The following is a 27,142-nucleotide window of genomic DNA, read 5'->3' on the forward strand; positions in this document are numbered from 1 at the left end:
TTTGCTTAACATGCCAGGGGTACAGTTTTGCAGAGATACAGATGTATCAGATCTTCAGAGTTATTTTTATTCAATGGCCTTAATCATTACATTATATTTTGTCTTCCATCATTCTCTGCCTTCTTCGCAATGTGAACCTGATTTGTGCCTAGAATGTCATCGCAACTGTATATAAGCTTTCCAGTGGTTTCTGAGAACTGATGATGTACTGCATTTAGTGTTTTATTTTATGATGGTCCTTACTATGAATATCTGGTTCATTCGTGTTCACTTGAGTTGAATCCAGCCTATTGTTCACTAAGATTTGTGCCCAACTTCATCTTACCTCCTGTGTGATATTGCACTGTAGAAGACTTCCCTTGCAGGAGGGAGGACAGGGCTCTTTTTTTTTCCTCTGCATAATTCAGTTTTGTTAAAATGGTGGAATCTAGTACTCTGTTTCTCTGTGATATGATCATTGAAACCTGCCTTGACATTTTTTAGCTTCTGGATTGCTGCATGTATTGCTGACATCTCAATTGGTTACTGTTAATAAGTGGTTTAGGTTCATAATATTTCATCAAAATATGATATTGATGGTGGACTGAGTCTAGTGAGACTTTGAAATGCTCTGCCCATCTGTTTCTGTCATCTGCCTCAGCTGATGAGATGATATTTTTCCATTCTTGCTGCTACTTAGTCCATTTCTTCTTCATTTTAATATCCACAAATGGTTTTATTCACTTGGGAAGTAACTGCCTATAACTACCTACTGTAGCTACAACTTCAGCTTCAGCAGCTAGTTCATTAAAATAACTCGATTTATGTTTCCTTAGCTTGCTTTTGGTGTGAAATCAACATTTGCTCAGAGTGACTATGTCTCTAAGTCTCTTTAATCAGAGAAATTTCCATTCCTTGAGCCATGTGGCTAAGCTTCCTTCCCACTTTTCAGTTGGTTTCCTTTGTACTGAAGGAAAACTTGCAAAGTCTGGTTCTTGCTGGAAAAATATTATTGCACAGGAAATTAATATTCCATTTTGATGATCTAGGTTTGGATGTCCTTGTTATCTCTCTTTGATGTTACTGTATCCTAACATGGCTACACAAAGCCTAGATTAGACTTCTCTTGTTAGAATTACATTAGTTTTCATTAACACTTGGTTTTCTTAATCACAAGTTGGCATTCTTAACACAGACTTTGAAGTTTGATACCTTCCAATTTTCACAATGGCTTTTTTCTCCATTTTTTCTGAGCACCAGTAAATGGATCTTAACACTAAAATACAAATGGGCACACTATTGTCAGTGACAAATCTCATCCTGGACAAAAATAACAGCCATTAGAGAGAAAATCAAGTTTCAGTGCTGTTATCTCGGTCTAATGTGTGACAAATTGCTTTGTGAAGATGGCTTATGTACAGAGTATATAGAGCTATACAGAGATAAGCTTTCTTACTGGCTTGGCAAGGCTGATGAACAATCTGGTCAACTCTAGGAGGAGTGAGAAGCTTGCAGTGGACCATGTTTTTAAAAATTTTAATTGTTAAAAATGGAAAAATTTGCTCATGATTATATGCAGTCAGTAGTTTTCCAAAGACTTGTAGTTTCACAGATGATTTTTATGAAGCAGTCATAACACTTAAAAATGCCACATCCTTTGAAATTTCATGTCCCCTTTGGACATTGTATCTAGTAGAGGAAACATCAGTATAATTTTTTAATAGGAGCAGAATAATGTATTTTCCCTAGAATACCTCACAGAAAAAACAAACTGCTTGGGCTATCCAAACAAATTCAGCCTGAGGTGAACACCTGCCATGTACATTTTTAGATCAAATGCTTAAAATCTGGCAAAATTAAAAATATTCTTTTGAGAAAAGCAGCATATAGTTCTACCTGTAATAATATCTACTATATATTATGTGATTCAGAACCTTGTAGTTTTACTGGATCAGACACCTTTAGAATATATTTGGTTTATGTGTAATTAAAATTTCTGAAAATAAAACCCAATTTTTTTATAGACGGTCTGATTCTCTCTTTATATTCTCAGGTGTAAATCAGGAGCAGTTATATTCAAATCATTGGGGTCTCACTAATTAAAAACAGCTGAGAGGAGAATTAGGTTTGTGATCATAATCCAGTATAATGCTAGTATATAGTCACTGGCCAGAACTGGTAATTGAAGCAGTCCAAGTAGTATGTCATTGACCATTGAAAAAGCATCATGATCGAGTTCTCTGTGCTGTTCACTTGGTAATCTTAATGGTGCCACATGCCATTTGATATTTAATCAAGTAAACATCCCTAGTTTTGTGTCCATTGTCAAATAAATCTATAATCTGCTTTGGTCTGGTCCTACACAGCTAGGTTGCCTAATTAAAGGTGAAAAATTTGGGTTCCTGTGATCTGCCTGGCAACAAAATCAGAAAGCATTCTGGTCTGAGTAAAATACAGTTCCTTTCATCTATGTGAGATTTTCTTTCATTCTTTCTTTCATTCATTCCTTCATTCATTTTCGTAATGTACCACCAAATCATGCCACTTCATCTAAAAGAACTTCCTCAAACTTAGAGGCCAAGTTCTGTGGTGCTGGTATTACAACACCACAAGATGAAGGTGCTGTTGTAGTATATGCAAGTATATATGTGCAAACCCAATATTGTTACTGCAGATAACAATAGCAGCCTGTATGTGATGATGTAGGCTTATTTATATGGTAATAACCAGAGTACAAACCTTCTAGGACCGTAAATAGTTCTAGTAGTGAACAACAGTTAAAGCCTGTACTCCCAGAGTCGTCTTTGCTATTTTTACCTATGGCAGCTAGATTGTGAACATCAGTGGGGCACATACTACAATTTACCTTTTGTTTACTGTGGAGAGAATCCAAATATTGTGATAATAAATTAATGAGGACTTAGAAACAATATCAGTGGAATAATGAGTTAGGCTTGAATAGACCCTCAGTTTCAAATAGCATCATATGCTTTTGGTCCCAGTTTGATCCCTCAAATGAGAAATTACAGATGAAAATATGAACCTAATTTCAATCTCATAGTACTGCAAATCAGGCATGAATTTAATGAAGTATCTTGATTTATTATAGCAAAAAACTGATAAAGGTGAGAACAGGAGAAGGTGCCTTGTTTGGCATACCCTAAATCAGAATCTACGCTTCCCCTCTAGTGAGATAACAACAGTAGCTAGTTGACACCTCCTTTTCCCAAAATTATGCTGGTATTATATTGATGTGTTGAGTATTGATTGAGTATATTGATGATATTAGTATCATATATAAACAACCAATTAAACAAATATAGAGCCATATGCCCACCTCTGCTGTGAGGCACAGAGGGGTACCACAACACAAATAAAAGAGAATGGCAGTAAAACCCCAAAGTAGCAGAATGGCAAAAAAAAACCATGAAGAATGAAAAAGTTAGCAATAATGTCATGTATGCAACTTGTACATGCCATTACTTTTAAAGCTTCTATATATGATAAAAAAGAAAAAGACAAGAAAAAGCTAAAACCTGTATGCCTGTATGACCCAGAAAGGGATCCACAGGAAATGTATGGCTGCCTTTAGAGATAGAGAGTCAAGAGCAAAACCAATGAAATTTACAGGCTGCTTTTGGGCTAGAAGTGCTCTTTCGTTAGGTTACTCAGGAATTTTCTGTTATAAAAGGTTCCCTCAGCTATAGGCCTGTAGTAGACTCAGGAAATTACATGGCCCATCCTAGGTTAGTGAGTCCATTAGTTTATTCTAAGCTTTCAAGTAACATTATTTGATCAACCTGTAACTTTCCCACATAGACATTTATTTCTGATTTTACCTGGCATTAATATTGTAACATTAATAAATATTAGGTTTAGGCTCCATTATGCTAGGCACAATAAAATGTATTAGAAATATGAGATACACTAGATGTAGGGACACTTACAGTAGTAACAACAGTTAGCATGGAAAGGTAATTTGCAGGTGTTTATTCAGTTCTTTGAAACAAGAAACATTAGTGAGGTTGGACACTAGCCATTATGAAATGTCAGTTTCTGGTTCTTGTCTTTATTATAGCAGTTTTTAAATAGTTGAACATCAAAACTTTTGAATATCTTTTTGATTGTCTCAAGGAAAAAACTCAATATCCAAACATATCTTTAATCTTTTTTTTTTTCCTAATTCCTTTCACTATTTTCTAACAAATCCTTTTATGTGGCTTTGCCAACCTCCATTTTCCTCCTCATGACAATATACCCTGCAATTTTTTTACCTTTCGACAAAAATCAGAATTTTCATAATCCAAAGACAGTTTTCTACTTAATTTGTTTTTCTATTGAGCTGAAGCAGATTATTTTATTAAAATGTCATGTATTGTTATGTTGCTCCTCTCTCACCTGCATTCTCTTTCAGACTCCAGAATAGTATAAATAACCTGAGATTTGGAAATAGTTGAATTAACAGCAAACCCACAGAAATTTGGAGATGGATTTCAGGAAAAAAAGATTTCTTAAAATAGGAGAAAAGCAGCAGTGGTACTTAGAAAAACTTCTTCAGGCTAGAAAACATTCATATTTGGTTTTCAGGTTTTGGCTGCAATTGAGACTGGTATTTTTATATTTTCCCAGTGAGTTCACCTAACTTCCCCCATGTTATTTTTAATATACATGGACATGACTCAAAATTATCTACGAAGATAAATTTTAATATTTTACAGTCTCATTTACAAAGATGCAGAGTACTTGCAGCTTCCGTAGAATCTAATGGGATTTAGGAAAACTCAGTATCTCTGAAAATCAAGCCATTAATTTTGAAGATATGCATTAATTACTCTCTAGGCTGTAGTAGCTCACTTGATATTACTATAATCTACATTCTTTTGAAAAAGTGTGTTTTTCACCTGGTACACTGCGCTTGCTCCTAAAGAGCAGTCATATCTTATCATGTAAAAGCTTCTTTATAACTGATCCAATTATTGACCTGTGGCATTGACCTTAATGAAATGTAATATTTCCAAAGGAATGGTACAATCTATTGTGTTAAGCTGGTTGACAGACATACTCTTGAAGGCCTCATGCTAAGAATAGCTATGAAATTTATTGAAATAATTAACTTGCTGAAACACAAAACCTTGTGTTTTCACTAAGCAACAATTTAGGTAGCTTAAATTTCCATTTTCTAAATTACAGCTAGTCTACAGTAGGAAAAAACGTTTGCAGAATTTACCAAAACACACAGTCATTTTCAACATTTTGTATTGGTAGGTTTTCAGATCTTATTGAAACATTCTTCTTCTAGCCTGAGACCTGCCACACCGTGTTTATGAGTTGTAAATACTTGTGGAGTAATGAAAAACTGACACAAGTCTTAACTGTAGACTGTAACAATAATCCTGTGCTATTAATAAATAGCAAAACCTCATTGTGTCAATATTTCTAACTGGAATAATTTCAGTTAGAATTCTTTGTAATGAATACAATTCCTATGATAAGTGTTATCATTTATATACATATGTATAAAATTCTTTTTTTAAGCAGTGTCGCTTTCAACTGCTGCATTTGGTGTAATTTAGTGCTCTTAGATGCTTTTGTGTCACATGGTTATAGCTAGGTAGATTAACAGGAAGTTCTATCTGGAAATTTCTTTCCTGTTATTGTTCTCCCTGAGCAGTTGATGGCTAAGTTAATTCTCTTTAGTTTTGTCATGCTCTAAAGCACACATTGCCAAGCTATGATAAGCTTTACAGAGGAGAAAAAAGCGCTTGTGTCCATCAAAGTCTTAAACTTGCATTTTAAACTTTGGCCTGACCTGATGTGCCATTCAAAAAGCTTCCAAAGATTATTTTTTTAAGAAAGGTTCAATATGTCCTGAGGCTATCGGTTTTGAGTTAAACTGGGTGAAGTAGAAATATTTTACTCATCAGCTTTGCAGTCACAGAGTTTGCCTCAGCTAGAACAAAACTGCTGAGGCATTTAGAGAAAATTAACCCCCCATCCTGGCAGCCAGATGTGACTGGTTTCTGATGAATGCACATGAGTGGGCTGAAAAATCAAGAGACTGTGAAATTCCTGTCAGGTCCGTACAGTGCAGAATGGGCTATTGACTGCTTTCTGTATTTCCCTTCATCATTCTTCTTGAACACTGCCATTAATTTCCTCTCCTGCTCTGACTTTTTTTCTCTCCTTTCCTTCCCCCCCCCCTTTTTTTTGCCCCCCTCCCCTTAGCTGTGGGTGCTGCAGAGCAGGATGCGCAGGGCGCTGGCGGAGCACTTCCGACAGCGAGGCCTCCGCAGCCAGGCTGGGCTGGCGAAGTTCCAGGCAGCCTCTCATGAGAACGCTCAGAAAATATTAGCTGTGCAGGTAGGTGATTGCAGGGAAGTGGGAAAGATCATTCTGATCTAGATTGAAAAGCAAATGATGGGTAGTGTGATGAAGCATTAAAACCATATCCCATCAGAGTTTTATAAATTTTTAACCTCTTTAATAAACTGGAATTGCATGAAGGATGAATTCAGTAAGTTAGCACATATACCATGCATAGTTTAAAAAAAAAGGGGGGGAGGAAGATTAGATTTATTTCTCGCAAACCTTTGAAAAGATTATTATAAATACATTGGATATAAACATTTGAAACATAAAGAGGCATTAGTATCGCTGTTCAGTTGTTTCAGAAAATGTTATTGTGTCCTGTTTTGTGCAAATATTATTTCCATGGTAAACAATATTGTCATTTTCACTGTGTTCGTATTTAATTTCTTTAGCATGAGACTATTGTTTAGAAGTGTCATACCTTCATAACTCAGTTATATGGTAACTTTCCCTTCTTTGTAAAAGAGCAACATTGGGGGGTTATGAGATTTAGCAATGGTTTCCAATGATGTATTGTTTTACGGTTTATGAGTTGTTCTCTAGGTAAGTGTTTATACTTGCTGGGAAAAATAACTACTACATAATACTGTTTGAATGTTCTTGTTCTTTTTGTCTCGTGTAATGGTATGTTATTAATATTTCTGTAGAGCCACTCCTTTCAATTTCTTCCCATAGTTAATGGCCATAACCAGATGGCATTTGTGAAGAGTTTTTAAAAGACTTAAGTGAAAAATTTCTTCAGACTTATTCCTTGCAAAAAAAGTTATGTAGCTAATCCAGCTTTAGTGCAGCATGTTCATGCATACCTTGATCCATAATTTTTAACAGTCAGGCTTTGTTCTATAATAGTGGAGACAATTTTATTAAATTTTAATATTACATAATTACACTTTACAGTTAATAGCTGATGCATAAAAGTAAAAACTAACTTGAATATAACTTTTAGAATTCCATTAAACTGCATCGGTGTGATGTTCTATTTTCAGAATCTCACTGAGAGATAGAGAGGATTTTTATTTTAAAACTCCAGCTTTCCACATATGTTCTACTGCTATCAAACATTTAGAAAATCCCAGCAAAATCATATTAAAAGCAAAAAGTCAAGAAAAATTAATTAAAATAAATATATAGTCAGATTTTCCCCTCTATTAATGATTTGAACTACTCTCTTAATTTTATGGAATCTTTTTCAGTGTTATCACATATTTGTTAAATATTGGGCTAAACTGTATGCTAATGAAGACAAGTAAACAGGGGATTACAGTTTTTTTCATTTAAATTTCACATTCAGAATTTGAAAAACTGGAAGAGCTCCTTTTTAATTTTTACAATGGGGTAGCTGTGATGAGTTCTGATCTCTTCTTTCTTCAACTTCTCTAACAGTAAGTGAAGAAAAGAAGTGACTGATATGCAGCCTAGAGCTCATGAATAATATTAACAGTGACCTAGAAACCACAGGTGGCCGTTGGTTTCCTCACACATGAATCTTTAAGTTAGTCTAGTGTTACATAATATTTTAATGGCTGTACTATGAACCTAACCCATGATAGAACTCTTATTTCAGTAAGTAGTCCATATTGTACTGAATGAGCTTTTTAGAAATTCTTTGTCTTGGCAAAAAATATTCCATGTATATTATTCACACCGAGAATAATCTGTGTCTGTAAATCTTGTCATCCTGAATAACTGAAGTAACTAGAGATGGGCCTAAATTAAGCTTCGAGGTGTAAGGCTCTGCAACATTTGAGGGTGTTCAAATCCAAACAGCTCAGACCTACTGGAGACAACATTTTATTCAAAGTCTGGAAAACACTCTTTATCCGTGCTTTCATTATCCATGTTATCCTTTTCTGAGAAGAGTTCTGTTATTCTAACATTCTTGCTATGTTTTGGTGCAGTTGGACTGAAAATTGCTTACTATTCAAATAGTATACAATGAAAACATAAAATTGAATCTATTTCAGCTAAGAGGAATTACAGAGGTATATAAAAAAGTATTTCCTTTTAACAACATGATATTTTTATGTTTTAGAGATCTTGGCAATTGTTTATTTGTATATAAACAGGTGTTTTCATTTTGTCTCTGTTATTGCTAGATCAATCAATTAAGTCAATTACGTTCTTATACTGATGACATTCAGCATAGTGGTAAGCACCTCCAAAATAAAATGTGACAGCTATTTCACAGAATCACAGAATGGCTGAGTTGGAAGGGAAGTCTGGAGATCATCTAGTTCAACCCCTCTGCTCAAGTAGGGTCACCTAGAGCATGTTGCACAGGACCCTATCCAGAAGACTTTTGAATATCTCCACGGATGGGGACTCCACAGCCCATCTGAGCAGCCTGTTCCAGTGTTCAACCCTTATGTTCAGATGGAGCTTCCTGCATTTCGGTTTGTGCCTGTTGCCTCTGTCCTGTTACTGGGCACCACTGAAAAGAGTCTGGTCCCATCCTCTTGACACCCTCCCTTCAGATACTTGTACATGTTGATAAGATCCCCTCTCAGCCTTCTCTTCTCYAGGCTAAMCMRKCCCAGCTCTCTCAGCCTTTCCTCATAAGAGAGATGCTCCAGTCCCCTAATCATCTTTGTAGCCCTTCGCTGGACTTGCTCCAGTAGTGCCACATCCCTCTTGTACTGGGGAGCCCAGAACTGGATGCAGTACTCCAGATGTGGCCTCACCAGGGCTGAATAGGGGGAGAGGATCACCTCCCTCGACCTGCTGGCAACACTCTTCCTGATGCACCCCAGGATACCATTGGCCTTCTTGGCCACAAGGGCACATTGCTGCCTCATGGTTAACTTGGTGTCCACCAGCACTCCCAGGTCCTTCTCMGCAGAGCTGCTTTCCAGCAGGTCAACCCCCAACCTGTACTGGTGCATGGGGTTATTCCTCCCCAGGTGCAGGACCCTGCACTTGCCTTTGTTGAACTTCATGAGGTTCCTCTCTGCCCACCTCTCCAGCCTGTCCAGGTCTCTCTGAATGGCAGCACACACCTCCAGTGTATCCGCCACTCCTCCCAGTTTTGTATCGTCAGCARACTTGCTGAGGGTGCACTCTGTCCCTTCATCCAGGTCATTGATGAAKAWGTTGAACAAGACTGGACCCAGTATTGACCCCTGGGATACACCGCTAGTTGCTGGCCTCCAACTAGATTTTGTGCCACTGAGCACAACTCTCTGAGCTTGGACATTTTGCTAGTGTTCAATCCACCTTACTGTCTGTTCCTCTAACCCATACTTCATCAGCTTGTCTATGAGGATGTTATGGGAGACAGTGTCAAGAGTCTTACTGAAGTCAAGGATAGTCAAGACTTCAGTGATGCCCAGTGACAGGATGAAAGGCAACAGGCACAAACTGAAACATAGGAAGTTCCATCTGAACATAAGGAAGAAAACTTCTTTACTGTGAGGGTAACAGAGCACTGAAACAGGTTGCCCAAGGAGGTTGTGGAGTCTCCATCCTTGGAGATATTCAAAAGCTGACTGGACGACCTGCTCTAGGTGACCCTGCTTGAGCGGGGAGGTTGGACTAGGTGATCTCCAGATGTCCCTTCCAATCTCAGTTGTTCTGTGATTCTGTGATAGATAACATCCACTACTCCCCCCTCATCTAACCAACCAATCATTTCATTGTAGAAGGCTGTCAGGTTGGTTAAGCATTTCTCCTTTGTGAATCCATGCTGAATGCTCCTGATCACTTTCTTGTCCTACATGTGCCTGGAAATGGTATCCAGGATTAGTTGTTCCATCACCTTCCCAGAGATGGAATTGAGGCTGACCAGCCTGTAGTACAATGGATCCTCCTTGCCCTTTTTGAAGATTACAGTAAGGTTTCCTTTCTTCCAGTCCTCAGACACTTCTCCCAATGGCCATGATCTTTCTCTTTCCTCCTTTTCTCTCAGCATGAAATACACTTAGTTCATTGCTGTTATTAATGTCAGTATAGCACTAAATGTTTTGAGAATGAGAGCCTATTGCACTGAGCATGTGTGAGCATGCAGCAAAAACATGATCTCTGCTCATAAGAACTTGCATTCCAGCAACTTCATTGACTACAGCAAACAAGAGAAGGTGAATCACCAAGGAAGAGTGAATTAGGAGAAGCAGTAGATACAGTACATTGGCTGCCTAGCTGTTTTCTAACATTTTATAGAAACCAAGACCTGGAAGAGATCCAAAGAGAGATTTAAAAGTAGCTAATGTAGAAGGGTTTTTTTTGTTTTTTTTTTCCTTTTTACCAGGTACGTTTTAACCAGGAACACTCTCCAGTTATACATAGCAACAGAGTTTTTGGTAAATTATGACATGAAAATCAAGAGCTGCCTCAGACTGGAGGACAGATTTTGACCAGTGGTTCATCATTACTAGCCTACGCTGTATGTTAAGCATAGGTCTAAACCTATCTTAGAGGTCTAGATTTGCCTTCCAAGCACACAGAAGTATGGTGCAGCTAGGCCATAGTGCTTGTAAGAGTTTCAGCTCAACCTATTCAGAGAGAAGGAAGAACTGTGGCATGTAAAGGGAAGGTGGCAGTAGCCAAAGCAAGCTGTGAAGAGGATGCTTGCAATAACACATATTGGTGGAATTACCTTTTAATAATCAAATTTAACAAACAAAAAAAGAGAAGCAAGATTTTAGGAGGGATCCCACTTTATAGAAAATGCCTTAGTTAATGGTAACTTGAAAAAAAAAAAAAGCTTATTGTTAAATCAGTCTAAGAGTTCCAAAGAAAAAGTAGGTCTTTACAAAGACAGCAAACTTTTTTGGTGTCTGATCTCAGATTTATTTTAGAAAGAATTTTGTGTGGTATCAGCCCAAATTTCTATCAGTGCCAAACTTGGCACCAGTACCATTGGTCATCTGTCCTTCCATTTAAGCATGGATCTGAGCTTGCTCTTAATTCCAGGCTTACMTTCCAGTGACATTACTAAAGCATGTGCTTAGGCTAAGCTGATGAGGGTTTGAGCACATGCAGTCTAGAGCGATTTGGAATACTAAATATGTTACAATCCAGAACATGATAGCTACTTTGAACTTGTCTGCAAAGCTAACAGCCAGAAGAAGGGGTGGCAAGTGGATGGAAAATGAAGGACTCATTCAGCTCAGTGTGTTTCTGACCTCTCCCAAGCCTTCTCTTAGTCACTTAGCATCACTGTGCCCAGAGGCAAGAAGGATGAGAGCAAACACTTATGCAACTTGCAGACACTTTTAACCATGGAGGTTTACTTAGTAAATCTTGCTTTAGTAATTGTGCTGAACTGAACAGAAATGCTGAGGCTTAGCAAAACACAGGCAGCCTATCCCCTGGAGCACACAGCTCGCCTCCACGTCCTCTCTGGGATGTTGCTGCCCCCTGGAATCAGCAGCCAGGCCATAAGTGTTCTGTCTTTCCAGATGCTGAATGCCGTCACTATCTTAAATGACTTAGGGCCAGTTTTTCTGCTTTGCTTTGATTATGCTTAGTGTAGCAAAAACAAAGTCACTTTGCCTCCTTGGTTCTCTGTCCAGCTTTAGCACTGGCTGTACAAGTTTCTGGTCTACTTCTCCATAACTAGCTGCACTCCCATGGTACACTTTACCAACTGATAATAACTAGAACACAGTCTTCTGGATGCATCTCCATTTTGCTTGTATTCTGAGAATTAAGAGCAACTAGTACTCTTTGGAGTGATGCAGAAGATGATAAAGCTGACTATATGCTTACTGAGCTCTCATCAATGATTATGTGACTGAATAGAGAAGAATACAGGTGAACAATATCCAAAGCATCAGCAACATGAGAAGCAAACCAAGAAGGCAGAATTATGGGAGTCAACTTTTAGGTCAAGTATAAATATTAGCTTCTTCTTTTTCTGCTAAGGGTTGTTAGTTTAAGGGTTTAGTACCTGGTGGCATTTTTAGGTACTTTTTAAAACAAAATGACAATTTATATTAAGTTCCTTTTATTTCAACCATCCAAACTTTTAAATATGCAGTCCCTGATTTTCAAATGACTCTTGTAGCCATTTTTTTCTTTCAACATTTAATATTTGCCTTGGAAATAGGAATGATCATCTGATTAGCCAGTGGTCATATGCTTAGTGAATATACTTTGTGGAAAAGACAATTTAAAAAATGAGCATTTCAGTTGTGACATTTTAAAAAAGAGTAAAAAATATTCAAAAGTAATAACAAAGAATAAATATGTTTGGTTGCACATTTGCAATCAAATCCACTGCTAGAGCAGAGATCAATGGCTGAAGTGACTAATACTTTCAATTCTGGCTCTTCATTTATTTTATTTTTTTGTGGAACAAAGTGTAGGAACTATTTACTTGGCAATCTTCTTGTGCTCTAACTTTTTTTCCAACCTGTTTCAAGTTCTAAAAGTTCATTTTCTACTGCCTGAGTGCAACCAGTGGCAGAATGTGACAGATCAGAATTGCCGTGGAACATACACACTACTTTTCTTTCGTTCTGGGAGGTTTACATACATGCTTAATGGCTCTGAAAGGAGATTTTGTTTTTAACTGTTGTAGTCAAAGAAAGTTCTGTGTTCTCTGTCATAGATTATTCTGACTCTTCATGCAGACTTAATTATCTTAATAGTTGAAGGGCATCCTATGTAACGGGAGAGGAGCAAAGACTATTGATGAAGCCAATGACAGCTTCTCTTCAAATAGGAGCTGCATGGAGATTTCTTCTGGTCAGGGTTTGAAGAACTGTGACAGAGCAATGTGGCGAAAATTTCACCATCAGCCTGTGCTATGTATATTCTGTAGTTTGCTGGAGGATTTTGGTCTTCAGAAATCCTACAATTACCAAAAAAATTTTAATCCAGTCGAAAATAATAAAAGTAATCCCTTTAATTTAAAAAATTGAGAAAARAAAGATCTTTTTTTCTCAGAATTGTACAGATAAGGTATTTGTTATGTCAATGACTGTTGTTTTCCCAATATTTTGGAATTTTAATAACTGGGCTCTTGAGAAGGTTCAATTTGCTATCTAATTGCAAAAAATATATACAATGGCAGTCATAGCTGTATTTGGGACTGTGACTGTAGTTCAGACCTACAGTTTTCAATTTAGTCCATCCTTTTAAATGTTTTATCTTGACTTGCTCTGCAAAAATTATTTTGGGGGCCAGAGTGCTAACAAAAGGGTAGTATCATTTCTATCCTCTTTGTAACTTTAAACCGTTTAACAAATATGTTTTCTGATGATGGCACCACAAACCTACCTTTTTAAAAAATACAAAGTTATTGGCCCAATTTTTAATAGATTTGCACCTTCAGTAGCCATTCACATCAGGGCAAAATGATTTAATTGAATATCAGGGTTCAGAATTTGGAAACTTTCTGGTTGGTAGTAGCTTTATCCATTTTCTGTAAGTGGAAATGGCTACATAAGACACAAGGAAAAGACGAATCAACCTACAGACTCTGTCCCTTTCACGTCCTAATGCTTTAATTATTTATATGCTTTTCACAGTTTTACTCATCTTGATGATTATCCTGAAATCTTTAAAAACTTCTGAACTAAGTTATAAGCTGTGGTAGCTCAGGATAGTTGCACTGAATTGAGCTATGCCAGTTTACACTAGAGGAGAGTTTAAATCATTTTGCATTGCTTTTATCTGGGCAATTTTGCAGAGGTCACCAAAGAAAGGAATAATCTTTTCTATTGAGGAAGTCTCTCTGACTACTACATCTGGCTTTAAGGAAATGTTTTACTGAATATGCAAAAACCTTTTGGTTTTCATGGCAGCCTAAAGATCCAGGGCAGTTCCATGAAGGACTGTAATCATGGGTATTACAAGCAGGGTTTGTCCCTTTGCTTTCTGGAAACAACTCATTCTTGATTTGCTTCTCCTCTGTCAGATCGTAGTTAATTTAAGTACATCTTTTGTTCTCTAACTTATTAACACAGGTGTGTTAAGGTGTCCCTCAGGATTGATGCTCTTCAAAATCCATACACCTTTTCTTTTCTTTTTCTGTTATGGGTTGAGTTATCACCACTTATGTTGATTACACTCAGCTGTATCTTTTTTGCCTGTTGATTTCACTTTAGCAATCTTGCTGCTTCTGCCTTGTCTGGGAGACATATGGGGCTGGGTGACAGATAACTTTTCTTAAGGGGACATAGCTACACACCTTTTAATTAGTTCAAAACTTTTTTTTATTTGCTCACATTTATTTGTACTAAACATCTAAAACATTGCAATTAAATTTTGCTGCATGGCAGTGTTTTTATTATTTATTTGTAAAATGTTTCTTTTGCACGGTTAAAGGGGAATTGAGACCAACAAAAGATCTATTTTTGCTTCTGTTCATGGCAGTGATGTTTCTGAGTTGAAGAGTTTGTTACTTAGTTAATAGGGTTCTAAAGAAACACGGAAATCAGCATATAGTGTACTGTTTCTAAAATCTATGGCTTTCCTCTCAAATACCTATGAATTTTGGATAATAATACCTGGAATTCTTTAAAACATGTTCTCCTAATTTATTTAAATCTTTAAACCAATCAAGAGATTATTTTTGTTTTGATTTTTTGCAGATTCAGTTGATGACCCTGACAAGCTTTCACCAGAATCTTTGAATTTACTTCTCATCTAGGTGATTTAAGTGGCAAATGCAGCTGCCCATGGCATAGACATCCAAAATGTTCATGACCGTTTATTTTGTTCTTGCATGATGGGAGGGAGCCTTCCCATGAGAGGGTGGAAAGTGATTGCAAAAAAAGCACAATTCAAAATTCAAAAACTCAAGAAAAGAATTAGACCTTGCTTGCTTTCTTTGCCTCATTTTTTTGGTCTGTCACTTCTGTTATCATATGGCAAAATTCTGATGTCTTTATTGTACTATCACTTTCATAAAAATTTCTGAAGTGAAGTGTACATATAATTCTGTACAACTCAGTTGCATTTAGTTTTTTATGCCACTTATACCTCAGTGCCCCATGCTTTTTGTGCTGTGCATAAATACTTTAATATTCACATTTTCCAAAGCACTGCCATAACATTAACATTTCCTGATATGCATAGGAATGCCTATAGTGGTCCTAACTGGCAACAGCTTCTATGACTTCACTTGAAAATTGCAGTATATGAAGTAAAAGTGATATGAATCAAATCACTCAGAACTGAGGCTGCCACCTAAAAGTGGCAGCCTCCAGTGTACATTGTGAAGATAAACAGGATAAGCATTTCTGTTTACTAAACCAGAATCATTACCTGAAGGACATTCCTGCTAGTTTCCTGTAAGGATGGAGGCTAGAAGGTGGTCTCTGCAAATCAACACGTTAGTCACATGCTTTTAAGATTAACCTAAGCAGGATCATTGTGGTGATAAATTATTTATTTTGTTTGCAGGCATATATTTTCAATATATAATTTTTTTGTGCAGAAATATGTATCAATATTTTGAGTACTAAAATTATGACCTAACAGAAGAAGGAAGAGTGGCATCTAATCTAGCAGATTTATTTTTAATTTTATTTTAAAAGCAGAATCCCCATGAATTACATTTCTTCAGTATTCACCACCACTTGAACTGGTATTCATCATTTCTGTGTTACCAGAATAGACAAATTGTCCACTCTTTTACACTTTCTAGCATCCACACACATAAATGCCTTAATATTTTGAAATATGCTGACTAACAGAAATGTGTAGATAACAGTTTTCTAATAACAAAACACAAGATTACAGAATTAGAAGTTTCCTGCAAGGTAACATGATATCTGACTGTAAGTGATGATGTGATAACTAGGCAATCTTCATTTATCATTGAGGAAAAATTATTCTCCCATCAAAGAGAATCCAGAAATACAGTCTGTGAATTGACTTTTCATGCCACCTGAAACTCTCTTAAAATTTATCTGATAACTTACTTACATTCACAGGCCAAATACACAAAACTCCAGTCAGGTCTAAGGAACTGGCAAACCTAAACAGCTTTGCTGCTTTTAGTGTTGGCTTGGGTACTCAAAACAGTAGATCCTACAGACAACAGGAAAAAAACTGTGTTACCCTCCAGCTTCTTAAAAATTGATCCACTGAGCCATATCACTGTTACAGCAGTCTTTACATCTCAGATGTACTCTGTACACGCTGACAGGGTGATTTGGTGGTTTAGTTTATAAAAATGACAGAAGAAAAATCTGCTTTAACACTAGATCATGAATTGTAAGTTTTTCAAATCATATTAAGGCTGTTGAGGCTGTTGTGTTTGACCTCCTTTCCAGAATCTGAAGACTTCTGGATTTCTTTTTCTTCAAGTAGGATAAATTTTACTGTTTTAACTAAATAAATAAAATCAATGTTGAAATGTTTATGCAAAATATGTCAAATTAAGATTACACAAGTAACTAATATAATGTTTCTGAGTTTTGAGTATTTTGTTTTTGTAATCTTAATAATTTTATTTTATTATCTTTTTTATGCCTCTAGTTGATTTCTTTCCCTTTAAAAAGCCTTCCAAAATATAAAAAATCATATTGCCACTTGGTTATTAGCAGTATTAGTGCCCATACACTTACCTGCTACTTTAACTAATGGAGAAAGTAAAAACAGTAGACGATTGTCATCTGTCTGTTATCCTGGAATATATTGTTCATCCTTTTTATCTAATCTAAGACCTTCTGATTCATTGTTTCTGCTTTTCCCAATCCATTTTCAGTGCTGCTTCTCTCTCCAGATAAATGTGAGATCTCTCTCCTGCACCTGACTTGTTTTAAAGCTACTGGCCCAGCCACTTCTACTCTTCCTTCAAGCTCCTCTTCCCCTTTCACTCTCTGACACTACCTACTGATTTCCATTTTCCCTCATTCCCTTATTGCTTTCTCAAATCCCAGCCTTCATCTTTTTTCCAACCAGTTGTAGCCTTCTCCCAGCTCCCAGCCTCTTACGCTTGCCAATTCCAGTTTCTACCATCACCTGACAAACCAATGGCAGTTTTCCTTCCCTGCAGCCCAGTTTTATCTCCTCATAAGCCTTCTTCTCTGACTCTAACTTTTGCTCCATTTTGGCTCTTGTTCTGTTGCATTCACATCAAGCAGTTTCATCTGTCTCCAGGATCTAGCAGGTAAATTAACGCGTAAGCATGAAACCTCTACTCTAAGGTCCCTAGACCCAACCCAAACCACAACAGTCCTGAGATACTACTGCTGGAGAAGCCTTCCTCAAGACTCAAGTTTTTAAAAATGTAATTTTCAGAGATAGTAAATTCAAGCTGACATCTCCCAAACATGGGCAAACCATGTTTTTATTATTAGTTAGGCAAATTTTGGCAAATCTCATTGGGAACAACATATAACCCATGTTTGTCATGGAAGTCCTTCAACAGCCAAATCCCAGCTGCAGAATATGGGGATGATAGCCACTTGGGAAAGTAGAGGTCACCTAAGTATTTCAACATAGAAAATATATAAATATATTTTTTCCCTGTTCTTATCTTYGGGAATGGCTGCAAATTTTTCATAGAAATTTTCCCCCAAAATCATGCATTTGAGCCCAATGTCTAAGCTTTGGATAAGTTGTAAAAAATTTTATAATGTATCTTATAGAAGGAATTGCTTGGCAACTTTCCTAATGTGCAATTGTCTCAGCTCTATCTACAGTTCAGGGGAGTTTTTCCTATTAGACTATAGAAAAAGTAATKGAAGTGGTTCAAACAGCAGTGGATTAAAATCCATTAATAATTAATTCAGGTTCTTTCATTAGCAGAATATATAAGAATCCTTGCTTCTTCATGCAGAGCTTAGCTGTCTTTGTTTTTGTGTATGTGTTATCGGTATCTGGTACAATATAGGAAAAAATATACAGCCACAGTTTTCTTAAACAGCATTGGCTAAACAAAACAAAACATAGTTTGAATATACTGTTTGCTTCCACCAGCTGAACTGTCACATATATTGCCATAGAGCGAACAACCTTCTAAATATTTCAATTTAATATAAAATGCTGTGTTTCTGAGGCTTTCATGCTAAAATTGTTATACATGTCTGGGTAGCAGGTTAAAGTTTAAGGACAAATTATAAGTAACATCAAGGTTTATTTTGGTGATACTGTAGTTCATGAATCTCATCAGAATTTGGCCTGAAATGGCAAACCTCTCAGAGATCATTTGGATCACAAGATTTCCTTTGTGAGCAAAACCAGAAAGGATTTGCAGGTACTTATTTAGTCAAGAAGCCAATGGTGGTTTTGAATGACAAGAGAATGCGGCTGTGAGCCAACAAGAAAGATGTTTTTCAGCTCTTATGCATCAAAAAGAAAAGGAAATGACACTTTCTAGATTTGCTTTCCCAGCATTGACAGAAGACTTCAATTTATAATTAAGAAAAGTTAGAAGTCCATTTTTTAGGAAGACAAGATTAAGGATATAATTTATGAAGTTATAATGTTGCCAATGAGCAAATGCTTAGCTATGGATTCATAAGTAAAAAATAAGAAATTAAATTTCTTTATCCAGTACAGTGAGTAAAGAATCAGAGAAATGACATTTTAAATTAATGATTCAACCTTGCAACATCACTTTGGGCTATCTGAAGTTGAATAACCTCCTTCTACTCATTTTAAACATATATCATAACACAGGTTTAATGATGAACTGTTTACATGTTGAAAGCTCCTTTTGGCAGCTCTTCTGTTTTTGTCGTTACCTGAATTAATTATAGTAGTTCAGAACATCGCTAGTAAACATGCTGATATATCATAGATTATAAACTCATCTACTGAACTCTTAACCATGGCTGCAAAGTAGATTATCTTATTTAAAGACAGCAGTTTAAAAATTTAGACATTTAATTTAATTATCCCTTCCCAAAAGAATATAAAGAAATCAGAATCCTAGTGTGAATAACATTATACTTGTATAAGAAAACTTACAGGAACATTTTTGCCTCAAATTCAGTAATTTTGGTTATAATCACTAACTATGTTTTTGTTTTACAGAACCAGTATGATTTGGAAAAAGAATAAAATTGCTTTTAAAGTACAAAAATAATTATGAACCACTTGAAATGTAATGTCTGTATTTTATTTCTCATCAGAATTCATTAGTGTGTAACATCAATAATTTAGCCCATCATTTGCCAACACTGACTTGGCTCAGTAGTTCAATCATGTAACCCTGTAAACTCACTTTCCATTAAAATGAATGTTGCTGACAAAGGATAACTAAAGAGATACTTCATTTATTAGCTAAAGAGATACTTCATTTATCAACATTTTTAAATTAGGAGTTTGGGACCACAGACACTTAGCTGGATAAATTATTCAAAGGAATCTTTGCATTAGGCCTAAAGATGTCTGTAGAATCAAATACAATGTTATCCAGAATTATAACCGTCTTTCATTTGTGTAACATGTAATTCACAGTATACTATTCCAGAAACCAACAGAGCCACCTGCAGAGAATCAAATGACCTACCAGAATGAAATCCTTACTGTCATGTACAAAATTATAAAACGTGTAATAGTTATCCTGTATTTTGATTGACTCAATCAAGCATTTCCCACAGAAAACTCTTTACAAGAAACTTCTTGCAACAAGCACTATAATCTTCCAAAGTTGCATTTGAGGTATTAAATATTTTACATTATTTTACTATAAGCAGCATCTTCAAATCTTCAAATCCAGTTGTCATCTTCTCCAAACACAGCCTTTTAAAATATGCAGATTTCAGATGTGATGGCTCAGCTTGTTGCTTCTCCAGCCTTTTGCCTAAACACTAAACTTGAGTTCTTTATTTTGCTGGCATATGACAATTTGGATGTAAATATTTCCTTTTTGAAATAAATAGCTACCTGAAGCATGTGGGGAAAAAGTTAGGAACAAAACCAAAACCTCTCATATCATGTCTTTTGACAATGTCTGTCTGGGAATATAGATCAGGAAACCAAATCCTTCTTGAGGACAAATCAGTAAACATCTGCCACAGGACCAACATAATATGACTGTCATTTGACAGTGTACTCTGAGGGCTGCTGCTAGTGCTACAGAAGGAACCAATTTAGGATATAAGCAGAAAGACAATAAAGATTTTATGATGCCAGTTTGGTCCAAGCCACTAAATTACCATCCATTACCTTTCTCAAAAGAYTGTATGTTGTCCCTAGAAAGTATTTGCTTCTTTACTCTTTTCTTAAACTTCACATTGGCAATATTCTTAATCTTCAGACAAAACCCACTTCTTCTTGAAGCCATGTTCCAGGCAAATCATTTTACAGTCTCTATAGCAAAACGTTCCCTGTGCTCACATGTTGTTATGAATACATACTTAGGATACTCCAGGCTGAGGAGTGAGGGATAAAATTTAGGTATTTGCAACTGTTCTCCTAAGAAGTATTTTCCAAAAATGAATGGGATATTTTCTCTCAGCCAGAGCACTGTGATAACTGAGTACGTATGTGATAGCAGAGCAAAAGTTTGTAATTGAGACTGAAAAAGGAAAACAGACTGACTACTGTTGGCTAATTCAGGAGACTGAGGAGGTTTGTACAAGGAAGTTTTTATTGGAAAGCATATTTTTTCTCTTTTTCATCCTTTTGGGGGGAGCGGGGTGGAAAGGTTTATGTCTTGAAGAACTACTCAGTACTCAAGGATAATTTTGAAGAAAATGAGAACTGAAGCTGTTCTCTTAATACAGTTAGTCCTGTATTTTTCATCCCTGTAATATTGAGCACTACTACAAACGCATGGAATCTCTATCATCACTTGACTTGGCATCAGTTGTTGGCACCCCTACTAACACTGGGGCAAAAAGCTGAGAGTCGAGAACTCAGGAAAAGGAGCAGCTTTCTTAAATGTAACTCTCCTCCAAAGATGTGATGGGCCAAAGCAGCTTCACTGAGTTGCTTCAGCATGCCAGGCTGTCACAGCTATCAGGGAGTTTTACTGTAGGGTTTTAATTAGCTGTAATAACTCCAGAAAATCCCTCTTTTCATTTGGCACAGATTTTTAAAGCTACCAGTTTTAGTTTTATTACAATTTTTAAAATAAAAATGAAAAAGCATACCAAACAAGGAAAAGTATCCTTATTTTTAATGTTATGCTTCACTACAAATAACCTTTAGGGACTAGGAAGTCTACCAAATTAAATAGACACTTGAATCTGGTCCCATTGAAAGTGGTGATGAAGCTTATACTGACTTATTTGGATAGAGGATTATTTTCTTTAAGGTAAAGGAAGAAGAATCGGAATCAATGTACATACTCTCACTGTGTTGCTTTGGGGTGAAAATTCTATTCTGAAGGCTAAAATTAAATTTAGTTTTTAACAGTATTTTCTGTGGTGATAGTTTTGTTATAGTTTTGCTGGTCTAAGGATATAAGCAAGGCAAATTTTATAAGGAAAGACACTATCTTTTATTAGACTGGAAGAAAAAGACAAGCTTTAGAGTACACAAGCCCTTCTTGTTAGCATCACTACTTATAATCTTTGATAAACATCTGGGAGGATGTTGATTGTTACGTTCTTGCTTTCAGTGAGATCCCGATCCATAATCTAATTCTCACTTGGTTAACAAATATATGTATAGTTATGCAGCAAAGACTTCCACATATATTCTGATCTTTCTTAGATCTTAATATTTTATTGAACTCAATGTAATAATAATTCTCTGCATTTTGTCCTGCCTCCTTTGACCTATACTGTCCAACCACTGCTGATGTAACACTATTCACTTACTTTTCCATTTACTTCTCAGTCTTTTTAATTCCTACTTCTTTCTTCTTAACATATACAGTCTAAAAGGGAAAGATATTAGAGGAGATGAGGAAGGAAATGATTTGACTAGATAGGTCAGTTTAGAGTTTGAGATATCTAAAATATGATGATGCAGTCTTCTGAATTAATTTACAGTTTTTCTCCAGCTTCCTTAATTTTCCCAGTCCCATGTGTCTCAAGGATGAAAAGCCAGTTGCTTCCTTTCATCTATTGGTCATTGAACAGTTGAGTTTTTCCTGTATATAAACTGTAAAATTTTTCATTTCCTTAGAGTAGCTCAGACAGTATATAATTCAGGAGCTCAGTTTATAATAGCCTGGCTGTGTCAGTGTCACTCTGACAGATATGATGCTGCCCAGGAACCATTCAGGTTGAGAAGTCATGCACTTTAGTATCTCCAATATAATTTCTGCCTTAACAAGATCAACATATATAAAAGTGGTCTGTTTTGGTTACCATTTGATTTGTAATAATAATAATAAAAAAACCCTTTAAAGTAAACTTGGGTCTTAAAATAGCACAAAACTGAGCCATGACTTTCCCCCTCCCTGCCATACTCCCCAGCCTCGAGTAGTACAAGTTGCCTTTCTGATTGCTCAGTCTTACCAAAAGGTTTTAACCTGTCTTCTCAGAAACTATGAAAAAACTTGCAAAGTTGTTTATAGACATGTAGCTCTCTTCTACTGTTTCTAGATGAATGCAAAACCTTCTTTTCTCAAGTTTCCCTTTGTGCTCTAGGGACAACAGAAGAAGAAATGTCCTACAATGTGCAGTCTCAGAAGCATGGCCCTGAGATTACAGGAAGGTCTTTTGAAACAAAGGAAAATTTACTGAAGCATGGGGGAATTTTGGCAAAAATTCTCCTCAGGCTGTTCTCCAGTTCAATAGTTTTCAAACCCATTCCTTTCATAATGCTAGTTAGGATATTTCACAGAATCACAGAATAGCTGAGTTTGGAAGGGACCTCTGGACATCATCTAGTCAACCCCCCTGCTTAACCTACAGCATGTTGCCCAGGACCCTATCCAGATGGCTTTTGAATATCTCCATGGATGAAGAGTCCACAACCTCTCTGGGCAACCTGTTCCAGTGTTCAACCACCCTCAAAGTGAAGAAGTTTTCCCTCATGTTCAGATGGAATTTCCTGTGTTTCAGTTTGTGCCCATTGTCTCTCATCCTATCGCTGGTCACCACTGAAAAGAGTCTGGCCCCATCCTCTTGACACCCTCCCTTCAGATACTTGTACGTGTTGATAAGATCTCCTCTCAGCCTTCTCTTCTCCAGGCTAAACAGGCCCAGCTCTCTCAGCCTTTCCTCACAAGAGAGATGCTCCAGTCCCCTAATCATCTTTGTAGCCCTTTGGTGGACTCTCTCCAGTAGTTCCATGTCTCTCTTGTACTGGGGAGCCCGGAATTGGACTCAGTACTCCAGATGTGGCCTCACCAGGGCTGAGTAGAGGGGGAGGATCACCTCCCTCRRCCTGCTGGCAACACTCTTCCTGATGCACCCCAGGATACCATTGGCCTTCTTGGCCACAAGGGCACACTGCTGGCTTGTGGTCAACTTGTTATCCACCAGGAACCTCAGGTCCTTCTCTGCAGAGCTGCTTTCCAGCAGGTCAACCCCCAACCTGTACTGGTGACTGGGGTTATTCCTCCCTAGGTGCAGGACTCTACCCTTCCCTTTATTGAACTTCATGAGGTTCCTCTCTGCCCATCTCTCCAGCCTGTCGAGGTCCCTCTAAATGGCAGCACAGCCCTCTGGTGTATCCGCCACTCCTCCCAGTTTTGTATCGTCAGCAAACTTGCTGAGGGTGCACTCTATCCCTTCATCCAGGTCACTGATGAATAAGTTGAACAAGACTGGAGCCAGTATTGACCCCTGGGGGACACTGCTAGCTGCAGGCCTCCAACTAGACTTTGCACCACTGAGCACAACCCAGGGCCTTTATAATCCCATTATTATTCCTGTGGCCTTTTATATATTTTTTCTGACTGTCTTGTGGATTTACTAGAAGATCTTCACTTATTTCAGGTGTTTTGCATTACAGTGTCACATGGCAGTTTGCAGCTGTTATCCTTTTTTTCCCACAAAAGAGGATTACATTATTTATTTTTCAGGAAGTCTTTTCTAGGTAACTTTAAAATGTACCATCTGAGAGAACAGATTTGTACAAAATGCAAATTATAACTAGGTATGTACCACACCTATGGAAAAGCTGATTCTCCAGAAGTTAGGTTTAAAATACACCCATGTTATAATACTTATGGAACAGTAATATTTTGCACATCTTTAAACTAAAATGTCTGTGGAAAAGTCTTACAGGAAATTGATCTTCAAGTACTCTTTGGCCAGATAAACAGTGTAGAAGAAAGTTGCACAATAATTAACCTTGCAAATTCAGCAGGAGTTACAGTAGCCACTGTTTCCCACTGTCATTGCTTGCTGATAAGAATAGCTCTCTACCATTTACTTGGATTTCTAGCTATAGTTCCTACAGTTATGTTATTTCAAGAAAGGGCCTTACATGGCCAAAGTTCCTTTCCTGTCGTCTTTTTTTCATTCCTCCAGCAAGTGAGTGTTTGTAAGCCTCCAAGAGGAGAATTGTTATAAAATGTTTCATTAGCAAGAGAATCAAGTTACTCACCTGTTATTAAAATTTTGTATTCTTTGCCAGACCTGTCCACGTCATACTTCCTTTCTTTTCCCTCAATATGTTAAGTAGAACAGCTAAGAAATTAAGAGCCAGTAAAGGTTAATAAGGACTCAGGGCTTGATTTTGATAGTTTTCCTTTTTTTAAAACCATTAATTTTTTGGAGTTACACCTAATTTACATCTGTGTGAGAGTCAAGCATTAAATTTGCCTTGTATTTTTAGTCTTTATTTCTAATGATTTGAGAGCTACTAGCATGTGATGTTCTCAGACTAATGGGCCAAATTGAAAATAAGCAACCATATTTTATATCATTTTGTAATTAAAATAAATATGTTTTGAGTTTCTAAAATAAAATGATGAAAATTATCTCATTGAAACACTAATAAAACATATGACTGTCCTATAAACTTAATTTACTTAGTACATTTTATAGGCACTGTAAAATGCAGCTTCCTTCCTAACAAGCTGAACCTTTTTAGGGAGGGGAGTGGAAATTTTCCTGTGACCCAGTGCTTCACAAACATGCGAAAGAAATTGCAGCTAGAACAAAATGACGCATTTTCTCAATAACGACTATACTGAGATTCAAATCACTGTCTCATTGAAGTCTATCGCCTGATTTGAGAATTCAATTTACAGGAATACAATTCCATTAAAATCATTCATGGAAATGAGATCAGAGATATCATATAGATACTTTGTTTTTGATTTCAGGAGGGAAAGAATACATCCACAGCTTTCTATTGTTAATGCATGAGAACCAAAGTGCATGCTAATCCTTGGCCTTAAATAGACATATTAGTATCATTTGTCAATGAGCCAGCACAGAAAATTTTGCTTTAAAACAATGCAATGTAATCTTAAATATTTTATTAAATTTATTTTGAAATCAAGTCACTATGGTTAATCATTCAATGATTAGTTTTCCCAGTTGTAAGCATTAGTTATTGAAAGTCATACTCAGCAAAATTTACATATATGTTAGTATTGCCTTCTTTTTATTACTAAAAGGCAGTACATCCAACCCAAATAAAAGTTACTGATACTCCAGACAAGATTTTTCCAGGATATATTCTACTAAATTTCATTTAGTAACCTACTTTCTAGGATAGCAGTGTATGATGAAATGATAATATTTTTGACCTTTAGATATCTACATACCTCTAACCACCTTAACAGCAATTAGTAAATAAAATTTCTGCATCACTGTCTTCCCCAGGAGAAAATGGGAAAGCTATAGTTATCTATTTAGGTTGTGGGGACAATACCATGCATTGGTGAAAACTTTTTAACATAGAAAGAATGGTTGTTTTAATTATAAAAAGACTAAATCATTGAACTGCACTCAATTCTAGAGCATCTTTAGAAGCCAGAACACCAAGAAAAGTGGTACTGGGTTCAATGCCAACTTCTTTATTGAGTATAAATTTCAGCAAGATCTTTCAAAGTAAAATCAGTAATTCAATAAAATAATCTCACCATTTCCTCTCCTTTTTTTGCCATCTTTCTTGTTTCCTCCTTTTCAATATTTCACCCCAAATCTCATTTCTACTCCATTTGGCTATAGCACCATTGCGGTCTCTACCATCTGCCAATGGTGACTGTTAAAAAACCACATCTCTTGCATCTCGGGGAAAGTGGGCTTTAGAGCAGGATACTTTTTGGTATGAAGGGGGTAATGAGGCTGGCAACAGTTTTTGAAATTTAGGGAGATGAGTACCTTCTTCCACACRCTCAAGTTTAGGATGAAGTTATGGTGACACTGCCTCTTCAGAATATTGGTTTATATCTCTTGAGCTTCAGAAGGCTTACCTCCATATAGACATCAGGTCTTGTAACTGAAAATACCTCTACTTCACCGTGGATCAAAACCATTGTCAGTATACGGTTCTCCTGCTCAGACTCCCTGAAACCAGGAGTTTGCACCAAAATTTTGATGGTAGTGACAATGCACCAATGGTAAGATGGCACAGGCCTCGTTCCCAGCCTACAGAAGGTAAAAGGACTAGTAAAAGGACTTTCAAAGGAAAAGATCTCCATATCCTCCAGTTACTCTGCAGCTCTTTAGCTTTTGCGTATAGAGATGAGAAGCAAAAATATTATGCTGCTATAATCATTAGAGTTCCTTGGCAGAAAACTTCACTCAGTAGGTAACACTGATAAATAAAACAGGGCCAGGGAGCAAGCTCCAGCATTAGACCACAGGTTCTCAGTACTGCGCACCTGTTCTCACACACAATTCTGGCCTGCGCCAAGTAGCTCTCGCCAAGACAATGTACCAACCTGGCTCAGACGATAGCACATAAGAAAGACCATTCCCACTAGGCACTGTAAGTTAAAACCCACCAGTTTTGCTTCCTTCAGGCTAAACAGTCTTCCACCACATTCCCTGGAGACTTTGCACTATCAAACACTTGTGTATGT

The 27,142-nt window shown here is 36.8% G+C and overlaps 1 protein-coding gene across 1 annotated transcript in view; it reads left to right on the forward strand.

The window, feature by feature from the left end:
* The window catches only part of CCDC178 (coiled-coil domain containing 178), a 192,551-nt gene that overhangs the window by 162,623 nt on the left and 2,786 nt on the right, over positions 1-27,142 (forward strand). Inside the window, 1 exon segment of the mRNA XM_026072842.1 lies at positions 6,205-6,339. Coding sequence (XP_025928627.1) covers positions 6,205-6,339 — 135 coding nt within the window.

Source organism: Apteryx rowi, unplaced genomic scaffold, assembly GCF_003343035.1.
Source record: "Apteryx rowi isolate R43461 unplaced genomic scaffold, aptRow1 scaffold_352, whole genome shotgun sequence".
In the NCBI taxonomy this organism is placed as follows: domain Eukaryota; kingdom Metazoa; phylum Chordata; class Aves; order Apterygiformes; family Apterygidae; genus Apteryx; species Apteryx rowi.